The sequence below is a fragment of the Leucopleurus acutus genome, assembly GCF_964270905.1.
Source record: "Leucopleurus acutus genome assembly, chromosome: 1".
NCBI classification, from domain to species: domain Eukaryota; kingdom Metazoa; phylum Chordata; class Mammalia; order Artiodactyla; family Delphinidae; genus Leucopleurus; species Leucopleurus acutus.
In genome coordinates this window covers 153,894,393-153,917,629 of record NC_139142.1, presented here as the reverse complement: position 1 = coordinate 153,917,629, position 23,237 = coordinate 153,894,393, and the positions used below count along the sequence as shown (strand labels likewise).

The window sequence follows — 23,237 nt, the reverse complement described above, 5'->3', positions numbered from 1 at the left end:
CTCTCCCGTTGCGGAGCACAGGCTCCGGACGTGCAAGCTCAGCGGCCATGGCTCACGGGACCAGCCGCTCCGCGGCATGTGGGATCTTCCCGGACCGGGGCACGAACCCGCGTCCCCTGCATCGGCAGGCGGACTCTCAATCACTGCGCCACCAGGGAAGCCCTGGAAAGATTTATTCATCAGCCAGAGGTGAGGCAGGTGTGTCTAACCGTAACCTCATGTGGGAGAATCCAGCAGTTACCACCTATTTTGTTATAAACGCGGTGTTTCCAAAGATGATGTGTAAGGCTACAGAGAGTCAAAGGTCTTTGTGCTTTAAAAAAACAAAATCACTAAAAACTAAAAGTTATACCCAGGGATTGAGTACTTTTTTCCCCAATTTTTATTGTTAAGAGAGCCCCCAAAAACTAGAGATGAGAGCTGTTATTCCCCCACTGGATGGGCAGTTGAAGAAAGACAAAACAGAAAGACACCTCTCCTGTTTATGACCTCTAGGAAGAGTCCCCCAGAAGATGGGCTGTTCCACCAATATATCAATTAACCAGATTGTGTAAAACCACCTGCCCTCCAAACAGATGCTACCATAACCCCAGAGAAGGCAGGCAACAGCACTTTAACATGCTCCTAGATGAAAACACAGCCCAGCATCTGCACAGAACAGGTACTGAGCTACACAATGGGAGCTGGACATTAGGAATTCTACCCAGAAACATTTTCATTAATCTTCATGAAAGCCCAGATCAAGTATCAGTAGATATCTGCTTCAACTTTTTAGGCCCCTGGATTTGGGGGTGGCCGGGGGAAACCATTCACCACAGATGAAATGATTCTGGGCCAGAATTAGTTAACACAATGAGAACCACTTCAGTGGCTAAGATATCTTCCCTTAAAGCCGAAAAGGTTCTTCTGTTTCTCAAAATGTTGACTTTTATCACAAATTACATCAGAACGTTCAAATAGAAGGAATAAAATTTGTAGCACGGAAGCATTTGAACTTGAGACACTTTTGCTGATCCGCACTTTTATTTAATGAAAAGTGTTGGTGGGAAAAAAAATGTGAAGCCTGACATTCCATCATTTTGTTGATTACTTTGGATCTTTCTCCCTTGTTGCAGGAATTATAAATATTCCCACTTCTTTTATATTCACAAAGTGTAATTTGTACCTGAACAAGTCTTTCAAAAATAAACATTAACATTATAAGGGAAACAAGTGGCATTGTTGCAAATGTCTGTGTGCCCTAGAGAACTCACTATTGCTTGGGTTATATTCACACATACACCATAAAGCTAAGAAAGAACCTAAAATTTCGCCTGTGCACTTCTGTGCTGATTAAACTGAAGTTCTTTTAACTTATCACCTTCATACTGCCTGTCCAAACAAAAAGATCTCAAGAATTCCTTTGAAATAGCCCAAACAAGAGCCTAAACTTGTGAAGCTATTTTTCAGAGCTCAATAGTACAACAACAGGAAGTAGAACTTCTGGGATGGAGATTTTGCTATTTATTTTTTCTTTCAATGGCTGCTTTTAAACGAGAGAGAGAGAAAAAAATGTCTACAGACATTACAAATCCTGGAAGCTATGAATCAGGAAGTGGGAAATGGTTGATGCTGAAATGGCCAGCCTGAAAACCCTGGCTCTTTCATGTCCTTAAGTCTCCAGGGTCAGGAATTTCAGAAATCTCAGGCATTTTGCATTATTTTCTGAATCTTAAAAGAGTCGAGACTTGAGAGAGAAAGGCCAGGGAAAATTAACCAGTGAGTAAGCCCCTAACCTCTGGCTTCATGCCCCTACCACCACACATACCTTGCCCCCATAATTAAAGGTTCAGTGGGGACTTACTGTCTACAAATGGGGTTTTGTTTAAGATGTTGCTCAAGAGAAGGGGGTGAAAGGTCCTGGGGGGCATAGACAGAGCCGGCCCCATGCTTCAGCCTCCTTGTTCCCTCCCAGTGTGGAACCTGCAATAGACTCAGGACCCTAAATATTTCACATCTCAAAACACACTACAATTGATGGATATTGATGCTCACTTTTGTTTTCGGGAAAGACTCTACCTGATAGATTCTACTAAATCTAAGTAAAATTCAAAGGCCCACACAACAAAACTGCATGAACGCTTTCAGCCACGCCGATTTGAGGGGGACATCGCTCCCTCACCTGTTTCAAATGGAGCTCGAGCAACAGTGCAGGGCTCGCTCCTCTGCAAAGACACCCAACAGACGTCTGCATAGGAGTTTATCATGCTGATCGAGGGCAAAGAGCGCACCATCATCCTCCTTCCAAAAGTAATGACAGCTCAATCAGAAATGCCTTTCCATTCCAAAGCCCTCACAGTCCAAACACCAGAAAGCTACCACGGCCTGGAAAATATTCCCAATTATTTTCTATAGGTATCAGACATACCACCTCCACTAGCAGGTTGTATGCGATGACATGTATAAAAAAATGTTGATCTGGGGTGGAAAGCAAAGGAAAAAAGAATGGAAATGAAGTCATTTCTACTTATTCCTATCAGATGTGATAATTTGGGAGGCCTTTGTCTGGCATCACAATAAATCTGCCATAATCAAATACAGGCAAATACACCGGAATGTACAATGCGATGGCATGCTCGCATACAGGAGGGACTGGCCTCCTCCATCTCCCCAAAAAAGGTCTGGGTTATTTCACAAAGACCAGTGGCCTCCAGTGTGTTTCTTTAACTTACATGAATAAGAGAACCAGTCTTTTTTTTTTTTTTTTGCGGTACGCGGGCCTCTCACTGTTGTGGCCTCTCCCGTTGCGGAGCACGGGCTCCGGACGCACAGGCTCAGTGGCCATGGCTCACGGGCCCAGCCGCTCCGCAGCATGTGGGATCCTCCCGGACCAGGGCACAAACCCACGTCCCCTGCATCAGCAGACGGACTCTCAACCGCTGTGCCACCAGGGAGGCCCTTTTTAATTTTTTTTAAAAGAAGATGTTGGGGGTAGGAGTTCATTAATTAATTTATTTATTTTTGCTGTGTTGGGTCTTCGTTTCTGTGCAAGGGCTTTCTCTAGTTGGGGCAAGCGGGGGCCACTCTTCATCGCAGTGCGCGGGCCTCTCACTATCGCGGCCTCTCATTGCGGAGCACAAGCTCCAGACGCACAGGCTCAGTAGCTGTGGCTCACGGAACTAGCTGGTCCGCGGCTTGTGGGATCCTCCCAGACCAGGGCTCGAACCCATGTCCCCTTCATTGGCAGGCAGATTCTCAACCACTGCGCCACCAGGGAAGCCCGAGAACCAGTCTTTAATGAACTATTTTTGCCCTCGAGACTCACCCACATCCCTCAACGTGGCTGGCCTCTGAGGACCCCCAAAACCATTCCCAATCTGCCTCCAGCCTCATCCTCCACTACCACCTCCACAAACCCTCCTCTCCAGCCTTTTCTTCAAGCCCCACCGCACGCTGTTAAGGTCCTAACCTCAGCTCACCCCATGCCTAGTGAAATCCTGGTCCTCCAAGCACCTCTTCCAGGGAGCCTCAGGATCTCCCCCTCAATTTCCACCACCCTTTCCCACTCTGCTCACCCTGTTCTCATTCATTGCAGTGCCCAGGCCTCTCCCAGCAGCTGTGTACGCCGGATCTTCTCAGCCGCACAGTAAGCTCTTTTTAAGGCTGGAGCTGCATCTGTGACACCTTCCTACCACTGGCAGGTCCCTGAACATCCAGACACTCCAATTTGTCTCTCTTCAACTCCTACAAAACCAGATTCTCTCTATCGAGCTCAGCTCAACATCCCTTAGGCCCCTGATCGACCTGTTCGCCTCCTCAGCTCTGCAGTAAAAGCATCTCCAAACCCTTCCACTCTGCTGCTCACTGTAGCCACATCCAAGTGATGCCCTCAGCCCCTGCTCTCACAGGCGCCCGGGGTGGGCCTGGCATCAGAGAGAAAGACCCACTGCCCCTCCAGGAGCCAGATCACCCTCCAGGCCCCATGCAGCTTGGTCAGCCTCTGGGACCAGGCTCAGGCCTCGAAGGTGGGACACCAAGCCAGCTGCACGGCCCAGCGCAGGCAGCCTTCGGCTTCCACACCTACCTGGCAGGGCTGCTGAGAGGACGGAGGGAAGGTGGGTGTGAGCTCTTCGGCCACTGCCCTCGTGGGAGTCGGGGCCTGAATTCCCAGGGCCGAGAAAAGGCTGATCTCTGTGGTCCTGCTGCTGTCCTGCTCCCACCCCTCTGCCCATACATCTAACCCTGGACCTTTCTCTGTCCTTTCATCCATAAGAATCCACAGCTGCCACGCACACATGACCCTCAGGGCAACTTTCTGATCGAGACAAGAAAAAGGTGGCAAATCGGCCTTCAAGTAGGAGCCCAGGGCGGCAAGAAAAGGATCATAAATTCCCCACAAGTAACTGGCACACGCTCACTGAACATTCAAACGGGTGGTCAGGGTGGAGTTCGGGACGGGGGAGAAAACCTCACATGGGCTTCTATCCCCTTCACTTAAGCACGCCCCATTTTCAGGCAGCGGAGGATCCAAGAAGCATGGTAAACGTCTCCTGCAGGTTTCAGATCAGCAAATTAAAGGGGTTAACCGAGTCCTAAGGAAGCCCAACCCGCAGGCAGCAACCTGCACGCAGGAGATCCTCCTAGCAGAAGTCTTAAGACGGTCTCATCCGTCTCTAAACTGCTCACAGGATTAATGGGAAGGTAATGGGAAGGCTTGATCGATACTGATTTCACCGTCATGGGAGTGACTCATCCTTAAATCCTACCCAGCTTAAAACTCAGCTGTGAACAGAAACAAAACAACATAATAGCAATGTCAGATTGAAAATAGCAAGTATGACTTGTAAACAGTTCATGCTTATAAACAATTAACAGTCACCTCCCCAGTCATCCAGCCTTCTGGATGTGCTGAGAGGAAGTACCGCTCAGACTCCCAAGTGGGCCAGAGGCAGGACTGTCCTCAGCACAGCCCGCATCAACCCCTCCCCACCATGCTGGAGTCAGGTTTACAAAATAGACCCTGAGGAAGTTAAGATGAGTGCCTCTGAACTGCATTCCATGCATTTGAAAGATGAGTGCTCACCAAGGAACCCAGCTTTCAAAAACTCAAAGTTAAGCTGTCCTGGAGTACAATTCCCCCCAGGAGCTACTGCAGAGTTTAAAGGCAGCAACTTCTTTGTCCAAAAATGGCAGAAATGGGGTCATGTGAGATTTCCCAATAACCGTATTCCTCTCAAGAAGCATTCACTTTAAGAGAAGCAATCAGGTGCCCAGAAGACAAACTATACATTTTAAGCATTTGGCCGGAGCATCAGAGGGCAAATGTGCTTAGTGCCATCTTGAAAGTATATACTTTTAGGTACTGAATTTCACTTAGTTTTTCAAACCTAACCTGTAACCAACTCTCAAAACTGGCCAAGAACAAATATATTTATGTATTATATTATAATAATATAATGTAATATATGTATTATTCCATCATTATGGGATGCATGTTTGTGTCCCCTGAAAATTCATATGCTGAAGCCCTAACCCCCAGTGGGATGGTATTAGGATGTGGGGCCTTGAGGGTCATTAGGTTTAACGAGGTCATGAGGGTGGGGCCCCTTGGTGGGATGAGTGTCCTTAAAAGAAGAAACCAGAGCATGCGCTCTCTCCCTCCCTCTCTCTCCACCACATGAAGATACCACGTGAAGACGGCCATCTGCAAACCAGTAAGTAGGCCCTCATCAGACACTCGATCTGCCAGCACCTTGATGTTGGACTTCCAGCCTCCAAAACCGTGGGAAATAAAATGTCTGTTGTTTAACGCCCCAGTCTATGGTAATTTGTCATAAAAGCCTGAGCCAATGCAGACATCCCTCCAGCTCCATAAGACCACATCACCAACTTGGGAAAGGGGTGCACCACCCTCTTGTCACGTGACAATACCTCCCGCCCAGGGGAAGACAAGAGTGGTCCCTCGGGCTTGCTTCCAAGATGCAGGGAAAATACCAGTCCAACTTCCAAACCCGGCTAAGCTGCCAGCAGTGAGATTCCTCCCACAGGGCCCACACCTAGAGACTGCTCAACTGAGCAGGGTGGAGAAAAGTCCTTTCACCGCCAAACAGGCTTGCCTACCTCCCGGTCTTGTTGGAATCCAGCAGGTCCAGGCCTGAGCCCTGACTCCTGGTTAAACTAGAGGGTGACAACTTAGGACAAAGAACCAGGCCCAGAGAGCATCTGCTGGAATGGTGGGCAGGCGGGCCTGGCCTTGGACATGCAGCACATGCCCTGTGCCCTCAAGCAACACACCCCTTGGGGCCTCCATTTTCTCTTCTGTACAGGAAGGCACTGGCTCTTTTCTACTTCGGAGATGCTCCCATTCTTGCTCGCAGAGGTCAAGCCCTTTCCTTCAGGGCTCCCTATGCCGTGGGGGAGACAGTGTGCAGGAAGAAATTGAGTTGTCAAAGCAAATGAAAAACTTCCAGTCTAATCAGTGAGGAAACCAAATATCTAAACAAATCTCTCGTCTGGAAAAATAAGAAAATGAAAAAGCAATTACACGTCACATGGCTGATTAGTAATAAATTTCATTTGTGAGTCGATGGCATGAGAGTCTGACTCCTGACTTGCTTTCCCTGAAAGGAAAACATGATCTGTGACACTCTCTCATTATGGAAAACGAACCCATCCCTGGTGACTCAGCTCAAATCTACATTTGCTGGTGAGGCCTCCCTTGACCTCACACACCCTCCGCTGTGCTCCCATGGCACCTGTGACACCCTTGGCTTGCCTTCTCCACCGTGGCCACCACGGGCAGGGGTTGGCCTTCTTCAGTCTGTCTCCCCCACTCTCCCACATGGCATATACTCATAGTCGAACCAATCAAGAAATAAGATTTTTTGAAATTTTGGTAAAATAAACACAACATAAAATGGCGCAGTGGTTGAGAGTCTGCCTGCCAATGCAGGGGACACGGGTTCGTGCCCCAGTCCGGGAGGATCCCACATGCTGCGGAGCGGCTGGGCCCGTGAGCCATGGCCGATGAGCCTGCAAGTCCAGAGCCTGTGCTCCGCAACAGGAGAGGCCACAGCAGTGAGAGGCCCATGTACCGCAAAAAATAAAAAATAAAATTAAAAAAAAGTACCACTTTATCCATATTTAAGTGCACAGTTCAGTGTCATTAAACACATTCACGCTGTTGCACAACCATCGCCACCATCCATCCACAGAACACTTTCCATCTTGAGAAACTGAACCTCCAAACCCATCAGACACTAACTCCCCATCCTCCCCCCTCCCCCAGCCCCTGGTACCCACCATTCTACTTTCTGTCACTGTAAATGTGACAGCTCTAGGTACCTCATATAAGTGGAATCATATGGTATTTGTTTATTTGTGTCTGGCTTATTTCACTTAACATGATGTCCTCAAGGTTCATCCCTGTTGCAGCATGTGTCAGAACCTCTTTCCTTTTTAAGGCTGCATAATATTTCATTGCTTGTATGGGTCACATTTTGTTTAACCATTCATCCATTGATGGACACTTGGGTTGCTTCCACCTTTTGGCTATTGCAAACAATTATTTGCTGCTATGAACATAGGTGTGCAAAATATCTCTGACTCCCTGCTGTCAATTCTTTTGGGTATATACTAACATAGGACTGCTGGATCAGACTGCAATTCTATGTTTAATTTTTCAAGGGACCACCACACTTTTCCACAGTGACTGCACAATTTACTTTCCCACCAGCGATGCACAAGGGCTACAATTTCTTCACATCCTTGCCAACAGTTGTTGTTTTCAATTTTTTGATAATTGCCATCCTCATGGGTGTGAACTGGTATCTCTTCGTCATTTTGATCTGCATTTCCCTAATGACTAGTGATGTGGAGCATCTTTTCATGTGCTTATTGGCCTCAAGAAATAAGTTTTAAACCAAAGGAATTAACTCCTCCCCCTAAGAAAAGCACCATCTCTTACTGTGAGTTGTTTCATCAAGTTCGTTGAGTAAGTGGTTTGGATTCAAGACACATGTCTCTTAGAAACACCACCAAAGGTTATGGCCCCCTAGTGAGACCACCCAACCCCACCTAACAAGCTCTTGAAGCAGGACTAAACCTGGATCCCCATTCTGATAAGCAGAGACCCCGTTCAACCCAAGAGAGCAGAGTAAGAGGGCAATTCCTTCTCTCTGTCCTAGGGGAAGCTCTCCAGTAAAGCATTTACTAACCAGGCACCATTTCTGTGGCTGGCTTCCCACCCCCTCGCTGAGACCTTCTCTGGCAGCCGGGGACCCAGGCTCTGGGACTCCCATTCCTGCAAACAGCCCTTGACCTACAAGGGCCACAGGTTCTCAATTTTTCCACACTCTCAATTTTAAATATTTTAATTAGTTTTTCTGGATAAGTAGATTCATGTGTTTCAGATCCTGTGTCCTAAATTTGGGCAGGGGCTATGACTCCCACCCTCATTTCTCATGCAGATCTGCTTCTTCCCCAGAAGGCTGCCTGACCCCCTAATTACCTGAGCTATTCCTGAGGAAGGAAGAGAGTGCAGGGCTGTACACGCTTCACACTATTGTGGGAATGACTCATTTCTGTCCTGTAGTGCTGACACCTGGGCTTTCTTGGGATTCAAATAACTGCCTCTCCTGGAGGAGAATGTTTCACACCCTTCCCCGGAGGCAGAAGGGATAACAGGAAGAGAGAGGAACAGAAGGGAGGGAAGTGTCTTCCATCCCCAAAGACGAAGGCTGGACCAAGCACTCGTGAAACTCCTCTAAGCAAAATGAAGCTCAAGTCTTAATGTAAAGGTCAGAGAAGGCAAATGATGCTAAAAGCAGTACATCAGCATCCATACACACCAGGAGGGTACCAATTATTCTTTAAGGAAATAGACAACTTTTCATGTGTATTTCCTCCATCCTTAGCAAAAATAAGAAGAGCTAACCCCTAGTGCAGATGACAGGAATGTCATACATTCAAAGGAATGCATGCGTATTTGCTCATGAAATACTTAGTCTTGTCCTCTGAAATGGGTGCCATTATCAACTCCCATTTTACAGATGAGAAAACCGGGGCAGAGAAGGAAAACAAGGTGTCCCAGGAACAGCCCATCAGTAGACTTCTCATTTTGAGAGACTCCAGGCTCTAACTCAAATCTCTAAAGGGAATCTGGACCATCAAACATGACCGGGGAGAAAAGCAGTCTGTGGCACAGCAGAAGGCCTGCTTTCCAACTGAGGAAAACAGACACTCTGAGATGCTTAGGCTCTGCTTGCTCCAACAGGTGAAAAGAGATTTAAAATTCAGAATTCACTATGCTGATAGCAGGAAAGTAGCACCAGAGTCCCCAGGCCCTTCAGGAAGCCTCTGAAACTGGCGTGTTTTTAAGGTTATTTGTCCAGTGAAAACAGCTGCAGAACAGGCAGCAGGAATCTTCCAGCACCAACCCCCAGCTAAGGACCAGCAACTGCTTCTCAGGAGAACTACAACGTGCCTGGTCGAGTTAAAAGCATAGATCAATACGCGTTAAAAAGCACCAGTAGCAAAGCCCAGACCTGGACACAGAGCTGGCATCCCCTTTCAAACAAATCATTCCTCACTGCTCCGGGTGGTGCGGTGAGGCCTGGAAACGGCCCTGCGAGGTCTGCCAGCACTGCAGGGGGCCAGGCCCTGCCTACCCCAATCGCAGCAGGCCAAGGCCACGGCCAGCCGGGCCCACGACCTAGCTCGGAGGGGAACCAGGGTCATCACTCGACTGCGTTCCCTTGGAAAGCTGGAAAGCAGCATACGGCAATGAACGCACAAGCTCACCTGAAGAGGTTTCACTTTTATTTTTAGAGGAGAGGAGTAAGTCTGGAGGCCATGTTGGCTCCCCCAGTTTCAGCTTGGTCCTCACCCTTACCAGGTACCCCTGATGCCCCCAACAAAGATGAGGTGTATGTATGTGTGCACTTCTAAAGTCCGGGGCAGCTGTTTCTGAAGGGCTCTGCTGTGTGAGCCGCCTCCTCCTGGGCCTCCCTCACCTACACCTTCGCCGGTTCATGCCAGGGACCCCATCAAGAGGCCAGAGAGGCCTCCCTTGCACACTGTCTCCCAGGGAACACGCTGACGCTCAAAAGGCTGAGTCCCCTCCCAGAGCGCTTGGCTGTCCTGCCCTCCCCACCTCCACGGGCCCTGCCCCACCAGGAGCCTTGCCCCTGGGACCCTGAGAGCCAATACATTCAAGGAGCACTGAAGTCAGACGTCCCCCTACAGCCTCTCGTGCTCTTCAGCAGCTCGACGTCCCCACCCCTGCAGCCCACACACTTCATGAGTTCAAAACTTCACTGTAGATATAGGAAAGGAGGTCAATCCTCCAGTGGTTAGCATGTGGGGAAGGCCGGAGCCTGGAGCCCTGGGGAAAGGTCGGCAGGGCCACCACAGCATGTGGAGAAAAGACAGACAAAAACATGCATCTGTTGGATGCTTTCTACAAGCTGGTTCTGCTGAGCACCTGAGATACAGTATTGCTAATCCTCGCATCATCCCAAACTACAGATGGGGACACTGAGGCCTGGAACTCCTGCTCCAATACCTGCCTACACCTGAGAAAGGGAGGTAGAGGGGTACGTGCGGGGACGGGGGCTTCAAAGGCAGGCAGCGCTGCGCATAGGCAGCCCCATGACACGGACAGATGAAAGGCAGGCACTGTGCTGGCTTGCCCTGGTGAGTTCACATCCACTCTGTTCAACATTCGCACGGAGGTTTTACAAAACTCTCTTACAATCTATGCTTGAAATTAATGTGCCAGGTTCAAATGATTATGTTTACATTTTCTATAAGAAATATCCCGTCTTACGAGTCTCCTCAGGGGTATGACGCTTTTAACGATAATCTCTTAGGTGTTAATTATGTTCAGGAGTCCTTGTCACACCATCCTAGACAAGTAAACTTCCGGGGGAGGGGTGGTGTGCAGGGAGCAGGCTTCACCTCCAATGGCCCTACGATGAGGCCGTCAAAGGCCTTATCCAGAGCCCTAAAGAAGAGGGAGCACTTAAGTGACAGAGGTCTTTAAGATTAGCTACTGTCCTGCCAGGATCCACTGCAAAAGTCTACTGGCCTCAGCAAGAAAACAATGCAAGAAACAGAAGCAAATGTCTGCTCACAGTGATGCTGCTGCTTCCAACTAGACCTTCCTAAGAACTCCATCTCTCTCTACATTGTCTCAGGATCTGAGGACTAGAAAAGCCATAAGAAACAGCCTAGAGGGTCCCTGTCATTCAGAGGGAAGAGTGTGAGTGGTCAGCAGCTGCGGAGGAGGCAGTGCCCACCGGACCCCCTGAGGCTCCCCCCTGCTCCCCTGCATCAGGCCAAGCCAGGCACACCACACAGCAGAGCCCAGCCCGACTGCTTGCCTCCAATCAGGAGCCCAGCTCCACATAGTTTGAAGCCTGCCACGGACAAAATTGGTGCTGATGAGTGATTCATTAAACCCTACCTATAGGGAACTTCTGGAACAAGGCTTCCCTCCAGAGGGATGAGGCAGCCTTGACACAGGGCTAGAATCACAAGTGACCTTTCCAGGGGTTCTAAGATTTTTATTCACCTCAGTGTACAAAAAGCCTGATGAAACAATGATTTTAAAGATTGCTTTCAAGTTCTATGTAGTAGTGACTGGCCTGATAAAATGTTTCACCTGGCAGAGTGATCATGACAAAATGAAAATAAATTTGTTGTAAATAGTGTTGTAAAGAGTGCTTCAAAGTGAATGGGGGAGTGGGGAGAGGGACGGAGTTTGTCCTTTTAAGAAGTCTTCTGTTTCTTGAGGTCTTCCTATGTGCCAGGCACTGGGCCGCGTCCCGGGAATTCAAGGATGACCAAGGTACCATTCCCTTCCCCGACCAGTGGGATAAAACAATTTGGGGGTGATGCACTAATAGGGGTATAAGGAGAGAGCTGTGAGGCCAACCAGCATGCAGGATCAAGGCCACCAGAGAGGGGGAACTGTAGCTAATTCTGAAAAGAGTTTGCCAGAGGGCAAATTGGTAATATAGTTGTTCCAAGCAGAGAGGCTCCCACCTGCCAAGGCAGAGAGACTTGAATGGGTACAGCCTGTTTCAGAAACAGCCGGAGCTGCTGTTCAAAATGTCTTAGATGATGGCAGGTTGCAGTCCTCTATCAGACAGCCAAACCAATGACTTCCAAATTAAGAATAATAAAAAGCAATCACGGAGAAACCAGTCTAAAACTTTCAAAATATAAAACTGAAGAACTACCTATACACTAACTTAGTGTAGCCTCAACTAAGGAAGTGAGAAAGTGGATTCTGAAAATACCCAAGAAGTATGAAGCCAAATATAGAAAAATATCTAACAAAATACAACCAATGTGAGACCCAACGCCAGCAATAACAGTGTTTGTTACTATTCTCTATTAGGATTTCTGGCTGGTAAACACCTGAACTACATAAAAACTGCCCAAGGGCACACATTTAAGAATAATAATTAAAGTTTTACCACATATTTTAAGTAGAACAATGGGAAGTAAATCTTCCTTATTTTTAAAAATGAATCAATAGGTTTTTTAAATCTCTAACCTCAAAAGAAGTATTTTAGAAGTTGTCATTTTCTAAAGTCCTGTAAAAACATCTTAAATCCCAAATTGTAAAAGGCACACTAGATATAACAACTTTGCCAAAGTTGCTTACATCACTTAGGAAGACCCTAATTCTCTCATGCTAGCTCACTGTTGCAGTAGAACAATCTTAATTCAAAACCATATCCCAACGGTTCCTACAGAAGCCTGCAGTCTCCACATTTTCCTGCAAACCGGATTCCCAGGAACCAAGCCAAACAGCAAAATCTAAGAAGGGCAGTGGGGTAATTGCTATCTTCATCCATAGGGCACTGTTAATTCAGGACCCAAGAGGCTAAATTTCCTTTCTGGCCACTAGATGGCGCCTATGCATTAGTGAGGTGGGCAAAGTGCACACTGGACACTTCTTGGGCACCAGCAAAAATTGACAAATGAAAGAATTAAGAGAGAAAGCATAATAAACAGATCTCTGAAATGGATGCTGCACGGCAGGCACTGGCCACTGTTTACTGAAAAAAGGTAAAATCACACAACTGTGTTTAACAAGCAAATTGCAATCCTGTTAATAAGCACCTTAGCAAAATAAAGCTTTATTACAGAACATTTATTGAGCACCTACTATGTGCCAGGCTCTGACAATGGCAGTCAAATGTCAAGTGCGTCCTATATTTCTAGCACTACCCAAATAACATCTCTGTTCAAGGATGTCATGTCATGAGCAGTAGCAAGCTAAAGTCTGAGGGCTCAGTATATGCCAGCCTCTGTTCTAAGCACTTGACATATGTATCAGTTCACTTCGTTTTTATGAATAAATGTCTGGAATAGGTTCTATTAAAATTATAATATTACAGAGCTTCCCTGGTGGCGCAGTGGTTGAGAATCTGCCTGCCAGTGCAGGGGACACGGGTTTGATCCCTGGTCCGGGAGGATCCTACATACCGTGGAGCAACTGGGCTTGTGTGCCACAACTACTGAGCCTGTGCTCTAGAGCGTGCGAGCCACAACTACTGAAGCCCATGTGTCTAGAGCCCGTGCTCCGCCACAAGAGAAGCCACCACAGTGAGAAGCCCGCACGCAGCAACAAGACCCAACGCAGCCAAAAATAAATTAATTAATTAATTTAAAAATAAACTATAGTATTGCAGATGAGGGAACTGAGGCATAGGAAGATTAAACAATTTGCTTGAGACCTTAGCTATTGAGCAGCTGAGATTCAAACCCAAGCCCTTTGGCTGCCCTGCTCTCTACAGCCTCATAAAATGACAACAGCTCAGGTACCAGACAAAACAAATCACTGTTTACCGGCACAGCAGGGGGTATGACATCAAAAGGAATAAGGGGGAAGTCAGGTCTATAGAAATGAGGGTAATCAAGAAAAGCTTCAGGAAGGAGAAGGAATCTGAGTTAGAAATTAAAGGATGGGATCTCAGATGTACTATAACCACAGGAAGGTATTTGAGGGACAGGAATTAACTGACTTAGTGTCCCATCTTTAGACAGTTACAGTATTGTCCCTATTTCACAGATCTGAAACCTAGAGTTTTTTTAAATGAAAAAATATTCCTCTTCCCCCAATTTTTCTGACCTTAATTTTTTAAATATATTAGAAGATGGTTTTATTTTGTTGTTTAATGAGAAAAGGAGAAAACTCTCCCCCAATTATTTCAAGTCTCTACATTTCTGTTGAGACTCAGAAAAGTTAACTTGTTCAGGGCCTGGGAACTAATTGGCAGCGAAGGAGAAACTAGAACCAGGTGACCTTGCTGTGCTCTAGAGTAGCACTTTCCACTATTCAGTTTGGAGGGGGGAGGGGACAGGGAGCAGTAAAGAGGAAAAACATGCCAAGCCATGAACACAGCAGGAGCAAAACCATGGAGACAGGAATGGGCTTACTTACCGCACAGCTAGAGCCCATTGCTGGAGAGTGCTGGGAATTCACACGGGATCCCTACAGCAAAGTCTCAGTAGGACGGATTACAGCCCAAGATGGGGGCCCTTGGACCTGATTCCTGGACCATGATGCAGCACATGCTGAGTATCTGGGGCTGGCAAGTCCATCAAAGCAGAGGGAGGGCGCAGGAGTCAGAGTGACCGGCCCAGAGGCCAACCAAGCATCTCCTCTAAGAGTCCATGCAGGTCTGGACTGGACCAGGGTGGAGCCAGAAATGCACAAATCTGAACAATTTCAAGTGACTCAGTGAGGTAGAAAGGAAACATTCAATGAATGAGTCTCCCCAGAAAAGGGCTGATGAACTGAAATTTAACTAGGAATTCCATCCTGATCCAACATTTGTTGTTGAAATTCTTACTGAGGTAATGTTAGACAGAAAATCCCAAATATATCGCTCGACAAAGTAAAGCAGCAATACAAAAGAATTTCCTGTGATTAAACTATACCATGCTGTGACCTCACATGTGCCATGAACTCATTATCCACAGAAATCAGACAACAGAACTACAGAAGCTGAACAGCAGATCTTCCTCTGTCGCTGGTCTCTTTGTTCATTTGTTTTCATGACAATGTGTTCCTCTTTCAAATTCGGAGTCTGTGAGCTATTGGTAGGTATTACCCCACTACTGTGAGACCCCAGAAAATTAGGTGGGGAGAATAAACACAGGATGACACTGATAATCTGAGCACAACTGCTGAGGGTTTTGCAACCTAAATATAATTAATAGCTGATGACTTAAAACTATTGCCAGCTGATAGAGGAAGGTAGATCATGGACCTCTCACCTGGGCTTTCTTTCTATGCTTACTACTTTTCTCCAGGAGGTTATTAAAGGTCACTAGTATGCTTCCAATTTCAGAAAAATTGTTATAAACTCATCTCTCCCTAATCATCATCAGACTTTTCTCCCTTAAAGTGTTATTAACTAAAATTTGCCTAACTCAAATTGGTACTGTCTCACGTACTTAGTCTAACATGTATTTCCAATAATCAATTTTATAGAGACAAACCACTGACTGTATTTTATATGAGAGGATAAGCTGAAAGTAGGCATCCAAAACATCTAAGGATGTTTTAAAGTTCTGCTCTATAAAACATTTATGCTTTAAGACTGTCAACATATACTTGTTCTCTCACGTCAAGAGTAATTTAGAAAGCAGTATGCATACACCTGAATTACCAACCTGACAAATAATTCCGAAGCCAGTTTAAAGAAAGCTCGTGATAGGTTTAAAAAAAAAAAAAAAAGTAGCCATACAAAAGTATACAAAACAGCAACAATAATGTACTTGAAACTGTCAGAACTCGGATGAATGGATGGAAATACACACACACAATTCTGAACAAGTGGCATTTTTTATTATATAACTATTACTAAAGTAGATGCTTGTCTTGTTAAGGGAACTAAGAGGCTAAAGAGTGATATAAAAAATAAACTTTCAAACCTCCCTCCCCCAAGAACTTTCTGGACTAGGAATAGAATACTTCCTCAAGAATAGAATACTTCCTCTTTAAAATATAAATGCTTAAATTAAAAAACAAATTTTTAAGGCTTCCAGACTATCACAATGTGAACAATTTAAAGCAGGTATAGCTATCTCTGCAGCATTTGGTGGTACCTGTCTTATGCATGCATTTTCCCTATGTGGCTAGCCTCCAATCTATTTCAAATAAGAAACCATCAGCAATCATACATGGGACACTCAGCTCCATGGACGCATCCCCAGCAACTGGCCAAGTAGCCATCACCAGTACTAACCAAGGAGAGGACCAATATGAGAATAAAGGCAGTCCCTGCATCCCTACCTACCTTTCCCCATCACAAATAGTAGCAACAATACACGGTAAAAGTTATTGCAATCATAGGCATTCATCCCTCATCATAAAAGAAACTTTCTGCTGTGTTCCAGTAAAATCTGAATAGCAACCTATAAGTTTAAAAATTCTTCTAGTCCAGGGCAGAAAAAAGAAAGAAAAATGAAAGCCTCATTTACTAGTTTGTTTTAGTGTTTTAAACAAACATAGCAAGTAACTTCTGTGTTTTGACTCATATATTTAAAATCATATGTAGAATAGTTTATGATATCAGAACAAATTTTTAAACTTAAAGAATTGAGTCCAATAAGTACTCAACATGTATTTATTGAGGAAAAGAGGAAAGAGAAAAAACCATTTAATTCAAGTAAAGAAATATCAATATTCCCTTCAGATTTTGAAATTAATCAATTTCATAAGCCCTAAGTGAAGCTGGCATAAGTGGAAAAAGGAGAGAAGTCTTCTAAACATATTATTTGGGATTTTACAACATGAGTAAAACTGATGATTTAAAAATGGGAAAAAAAATAGAAAACAATTTAGTCTTCAATCTTCAAAAGTCTCAAAATCAAAGACACTGTTAATATTTTGAGTCGAACATAACCAAAACAATTTATCAAAAGAAACGAACTTCACCATGCCCAGGGAATGTGCATCTATCGAGATAACAACCTAACTTGTTTTTAAAGATCTTCTGTTTACCAACCGTTTTACACAAAATGTATGCCCCTTCCTCAGAAGAAATCAGTTCTTTCCAGATCCTTGGGGGTTGGTATCAGGGTGGTACTTATTTCAAAGTTTTAATCTTTCCAAATACTGAAAATCCTCCCCAAATGTCAACAAGTCTCAATGTGCAAAAACATTGGGACTGTTGTTCCCCACTCCACCCACCCACCCCACCCCCCTGCCACCTTAGTTTAAGCCAAATCATTTCTTTACAGATAACTGGAAAAGTTCCTCTTGATAATCGGATGCCAAACACCATTTTCAAGGAGAAGTCAGAGTGCTTCATTCATAATTCAACTTGTCTTTAAAGTGTTCAGAATTTTCCTTTGGAACATCTCAGACAGAGAAATCAAGAAACTATATCCCAAGCACGTGTGCAACTATTATATATTTAGTACAATTGAGAGGCATGCATCTCTTGGACTCAGATAGCACCTGTCATAAGTTGGCTAAGAACAGCAGTTCAAAGCAAGTTGGCCTGTGGGCACAAATACCTCTTCTATGAACTAGGGTTGATTTTTAAGTGAGTTTTGAAAACAAATCGAAAAAAATCACAACCCAGAGAGAAACATGGCTTGGACATTTTACAATTAAAAAACATTTCAAGATTTAATTGCCTCCTCAATCTCTTAGCCCCTCACACTTTTAAAAGCAGTCAAGTATTTTAAATTAAATAAGGCCTTACAATTATGAAAGTTCTCTAAAGATTTCCAGAAAGCTAACTAAGCAATGTGTAAATCCAAAAAATGTAAACCAAGTAAGTCCCATCTTCCTTACAACTCAAAACGTGCTGTGAAACATTCATGTACACACCTGTAACTCCTACTAAAGTTTTGGCAAATGGTAACTACGACACTGTCCATTTTTAATCACAATTGTCATAACCAATGTTATAAACAAGGCAGTGCAGCTGATCGAGATGGGTGACTGTCTCATGGATGCCACAGCCTGCCAGCAACAATGCAATAGGAGGGAACGTATTAATAAGGCAAGCGGTGCTGCACAGGCCTTCAGAATATCAACAACAGTGATTTGCTTCCTGTCTTAAGTCTACAGAAATGTTTTTAAAGGGCCTTTAAAATGTTATTTGAGAACTGTGTACCCTATGCTGAGTCTGAAAAAGATCTGAATTTTCCAGAAACTTTGTTTCATGCACGATTATACAAAAATGCCCCAAGGACAAAAGTGAAGTTCTCTTTCTGTGCAGGCTCAGGCATCACTTAACAAAGGATCCAGCTTCCATACAGCAGGTGCTCAATAAGTGCTGGCTGGATTCAGTTGCTTCTTACAGCTCATTCTTACAAAACAAATGAAACCAGATTTAAAAGGAAGCTACTGTCCCTGGAGGGCTCTCCTTGGCAAAACTCTAAGGCAACAAGTGAAAACGATACAGTTGATATTCATTACTGCCCTGATCTTGCAACAATAAGAAGAACAGGAAACATTTTTATTAGTAAACTGAGCCTCAGATGAAGACCAAAAACAAATATAAACAACAATTGAATTTACGGTCTTTTCCTATTAAAAGGCCAAGGTAAATCTGGATAAAGACAGAACAGTTTGAAAACAAAAATGCCTTTGCTATGTTTTTTAATCTTTTGTTCAATAAGAAATTTTAATTAAAAAATAAAATAATCACTGTATACCTGAAAAAGCTGCTGTATCCTACAAAGATTCTCTTTCCTGCTCAGATTCTGGAGCTATTTAAGAAATAAAACAAGCAACAAAGAAGAAAAAGAAAGCCCACTGCATTAAAATGAACAGTTCTTCCTCAGTTTTTACTACCAGGTTGGTTAATATGGGATATCAAAAAAAGACAGTGGAAATTCTTTATCACCTTAAACATTACATTCTTTCTTGTTCGAAAACATATGTAAGAAAACTGGAATAGAAAATGCCATCCAGACTCAGCTCCTAAACTCTCATCTTGGAAAGACCAACATCATTTCAGATTCAGTTAAGGATTTTTTACTGTCACAAATCGGACTTTCACTACTAGCACTTGCGTTTTTTTACCCCAACCCCTTAATCCTTAATGTGAGCTATGTCTAACCAAGATTCTTTTTTCCTGTCTGTCTTTTTCTCCTATGGCACTGAATCTCTGCTGTTAGAGCTTCAGCGATCAGTTTGTAGTTCATGGATCTGAAAAACTCCATAAATTAAAAAAAGAGAGACATCAACCTGCTGGACAAATTTACTTAATAATTTTAATCTAGATTCTATGTTCAGAGTAACACAACGCATTCTTTTCAACCTTAGCATATTTCTTTAAAAAAAAATCCCATATTACATTTGGGATATAATTCACATAGCATAAAAATCACTCATTTAAAGTGTACAATTCAATGGTTTTTAGTATTTTCAGAAGGTTGTGCAACCATCGCCACAAACTAATTTTAGAATATTTTCATCACCCCAAAAAGAAACCCTGCATCCATTAGCAGCCACTCCCCACCCCCTCCTCCCCCAGCCCTATGCAACCACTAATCTACTTTCTGTCTCCATGGATTTGTTAATTCTGGACTTCATATAAATGGAATCATACAATACATGGTCTTTTGTGACTGACTTCTTTCACTTAGCATGTTTTTAATGTTCTTCCAGTCAACCTTAGCATATTTCTTAACGTTGGACTTTTCTAATCCTTCTGACAAATCAAATATATACCCTTTTAAACTTCCAACCCACGCCCCACCCCTCCGCAAAAGTACCGTTTACTTGCTATTTCCCTCTAGAGAGGCTAAACTATAATTTGCTATTTAGGTTCTTTCCAAACTTCTTATTCTGGATTCTTCTCCTGGTAATAAAACAGCAACTTCTTTTAACACCAACCTTTCACATACCTACATTTCCCTGACAATAAGATATGACTGTGCCTAGGGCAGAAAGATGACACATCTTTTTAATGAGATGGCCACAATACATTTAAAGTGCACATTGACTTTTTTAATATAAAAAAGCATCATATTATTTGGCTATCACTCCTAACTCCCAAACCTCCCTTCTTCAGATGCACTGTTCACAGTACATTGATAAAAAATTCTGTATGACTTCATCTGCTTCGAAACTTCTTGATTTTCTAAGTTAAAGATTTAAAAAATCATCCCTACTGCTATCACACTCTGAGAGAAAACACTAATCCCTAAACAGGCCAACACAATATTAATCAACAGCACCCCAGTCTTTATTATATTATACTAGACAGCCAAAAGAATGTTGGTCTCTGATAGGACTCAGTCGTTTATTTCTATCAGAAGTAAGCATTCCAGCACCTTTTGGACTAAGGACTGAACACACGCTGACACTGAGCATATCATTTACTCCTGAAAACTTCCAAGCTGTAGGTAGGGAGGGGCAGGTAGTGAGTTTGAACTTCAACAAACCATAATGAGGATTGGGGTGCTTTCTGGCCATCCATCAAGTTTTCAGAAACCAACCATTTTCAAGGGACCCTTGAGCAAAGCTTTGGCATCTAGAACTATAAAAGTATGTTAAAATGCCCCTACCCCTCCTGTTTTCTCAGGGAAAAAAACCACCTTTCGCCAAGATATTTTTCGCGAAGAACTCCAAACATGATATCCTATTTTTTTACATTTTTTTTTTGATATCCTATTTTAAAATGCCGGAGTCCTGCATGGGAGAAGCAAGGCCATTCCTGCTGTTGTGAACTTCAGAACTTACTAACATTAAACAATAAAACTAGAAACACGACACAGTTCAACCACATGCTGTAGTAAAATGGATTAACTCTCCTGTGTCTCCTAAGCTATATTTAGCTTTTAAAGGCTAGAAACCCTCCTCTGTCCCCCCAAACACCATCTGCGAGCCTTAGAAGGGAGCCGAAAGCCCTTCGCCCAATCCAGCCAGAGGAAAGTTTAGAAAACAAAGAACAGGAGAGTTCAGACTTGTAGAAGGTCCGGACTCAATCAGAGCCTTACTCCATGAAGTAAACACGCTAATTCTATAAAAATCTGCTCTTACTCCATCATGGACTCATTTCTTACAAAACGTTTAAGAAGGGTTTGTTTACAGGAACAGCCTTTCCGAACTGCCCCTATGATGGGGACAGACAGCCCCCGCTGCCTCCCGATTCCCCCCCTCACTCTTCGAGGCTCCGTCGTGATTTTTCAAAGTTAATTGGCACCACCTGCATACCCTCGGCAAGCATTACTCACCAACACGCCCTCGTCGTTCCTAGCCCCAGTTCTGTGGCTGCATTTAAACTTTAATCGTGTTCAAGTTACCCTGCCATCGCGAATGTATCAGTAAGCCTCACTTTAATGTTTTGAGAAGAACAGGACTCCCTCCTTTCCTCCCTCCACACACCGCGGGGCCCTAAGTTCTCACTCCCTCCCTCCCCGCACTTCCCTACCCCTACCCGACACTACCAAAACAAAAGCTATCAGATTGCAGGCGACAGCGTGTGGAGCGATATTGCTTATTAACTATGTACAAAGGAAGTGCGGGGCAGCGGGGGAGGGAATGCAACAAAACTCTGGCCACGAAACCCAGCCCAAGGTTGCGCGCTAGCAAAACAAAACACCCTCCTCCGCACCCCCGCCGCCGCAGATCCTGGCGCCCCTTAAACGACGACGCACGACACCTCTCGCCAGGGCCCGGCGTCTCGGTGTCCCGGAGCGGCCGTGTGGCTGCAGCTACAGCCCCGCGTTGCGAGCACGTGTATGGAAATGCAAGTCGGCTCCGACCACACACCCACTCCCGCACACTCGGATGCTGCCCTACCACCCCTAGCCCTGCCAGGAGAAGGAGAGCGTCCACCCGCCGGTAGAAACTGGGAGAAGCTCCCAGCACCCTCTGAACTGGGGGGCCGGACGCGCTCCCCGAAACAGCCCAACTGACGCAGGGCCCCCGACCTCGCACTTTTCCAGGGGCTTCGTGGAGGGGTGGGGGGCCTAGGCGGGAACGCACCCCCAAGCAGCACTGAGCAGCCCCGGGAAGCCGGGGACTAGCGACCCACCGCGGGTCCGGCGAAAGCGACATGGAAGGCCAGGAACCCAAAGAGCCCAAGGGACAAAGCGCGTTGGGCCACAGAAGGCCGCGCTGGAATGTTTGGAAACCCATCCTGGGGCTGCGAAGCCTCTCCGCCAGGCACCTCCTCCAGGGCACCTTGCACCCCCAAAGGCCAGCAGGCTGCCCGCTCCCGCCACCGGTCACCGAGTTTGCCCCAGCCGCGAGGTGGCCGCGCGAGCTGTCACCGCCGCCTGCGCGGTGCACCGGGAGGGGCGCGTGGTGCGGGAAGCCGGGCGCGAACTTCCCTGCTGGAGCCCGCGGGCCGCCCGGGAGTGAGCGCTGCGGAGACAGCCGACCCCCGGGGCAGGGCTCTAGGGACAGCGAAAGAGAAAGCCACCGAGGCCCTTCCCACGTGGGGATGCGCTGAGCTGGGGCCCGCGGGGCTCCAAACTAACGAGCCTGGGCCCCGGGGCCCCTCCGGCCTTCCGGCCGAGCCCCTCGGCGCCCCGCCCCGCGGCTCCCGAGACCGGGAGCCCAACAGCTGCGACGGTGGCAACTCGTGTTTCGCAAACAGGGCGCAGCCCCTCAGAGGAAAAGTTCCCGCAGTGGCCGCGGGCGGCGGGCACATACTCACTTTCTCCACTCGTCGGCCAGAGCGAGAGCGCGGCGGAGAAAAATAGGAGCCCCCACAGCGAGGTCGGGGACCCTCCTCCGGAGCCAGACTTCATTCCTTTTATTTGGGACGAAATTCCCCTTTCTCAAAAAAAAAGGGGGGTGGGAAGGAAAAGAAAAAGTCTCAAACTCAGTCTTCGCCCCCCCCTCCAAAAACAAGGGCGAAGGCAACAATATTCCAAAGGCGGCGCCGGCCGGGGGTCCGCGGGGCTGCGCGGACGGGGCGGGCGGCGGCGCTGGGCGGCCCCTCAGCGCCGGCAGCCGCGGCCGAGGACTCGGCGGAGTCGGGAACCCGATGCGCGCCGGGGCGGGCTGTCGGCGTCGTCGGCCTCCATTTTCAAACCCAAAGAGACAGGAGGGAGGAAAAACTGCAAAGAAAGGGGGCAAAGCCCAAATCCGTCTCGGCGAGGAAGGACAAAACCGGCCCCAGACAGAGGAGGAGGCTGTCCGACGCCCGAGCCTCCGCGGCGGGAGGGCGCGACGCAGTTCGCAAGATTGCCCCGAAGTCCGGGTCGCGGGCGAGGCCGACCGGGGGCAGAAATACGGAGTAAAAATGAAT

The 23,237-nt window shown here is 46.1% G+C and overlaps 1 protein-coding gene across 1 annotated transcript in view; it reads right to left on the bottom strand.

Annotated features, from left to right (window-relative positions):
- Window positions 1-22,734, bottom strand: part of IGF1R (insulin like growth factor 1 receptor) — a gene marked incomplete at both ends in the record, with an annotated part of 300,651 nt that extends 277,917 nt beyond the window's left edge. Inside the window, one exon of the mRNA XM_082837019.1 lies at window positions 22,641-22,734. Coding sequence (XP_082693145.1) covers window positions 22,641-22,734 — 94 coding nt within the window. The remainder of the gene's footprint in view (window positions 1-22,640) is intronic.
- Between the last annotated feature and the right edge of the window lie 503 nt (window positions 22,735-23,237).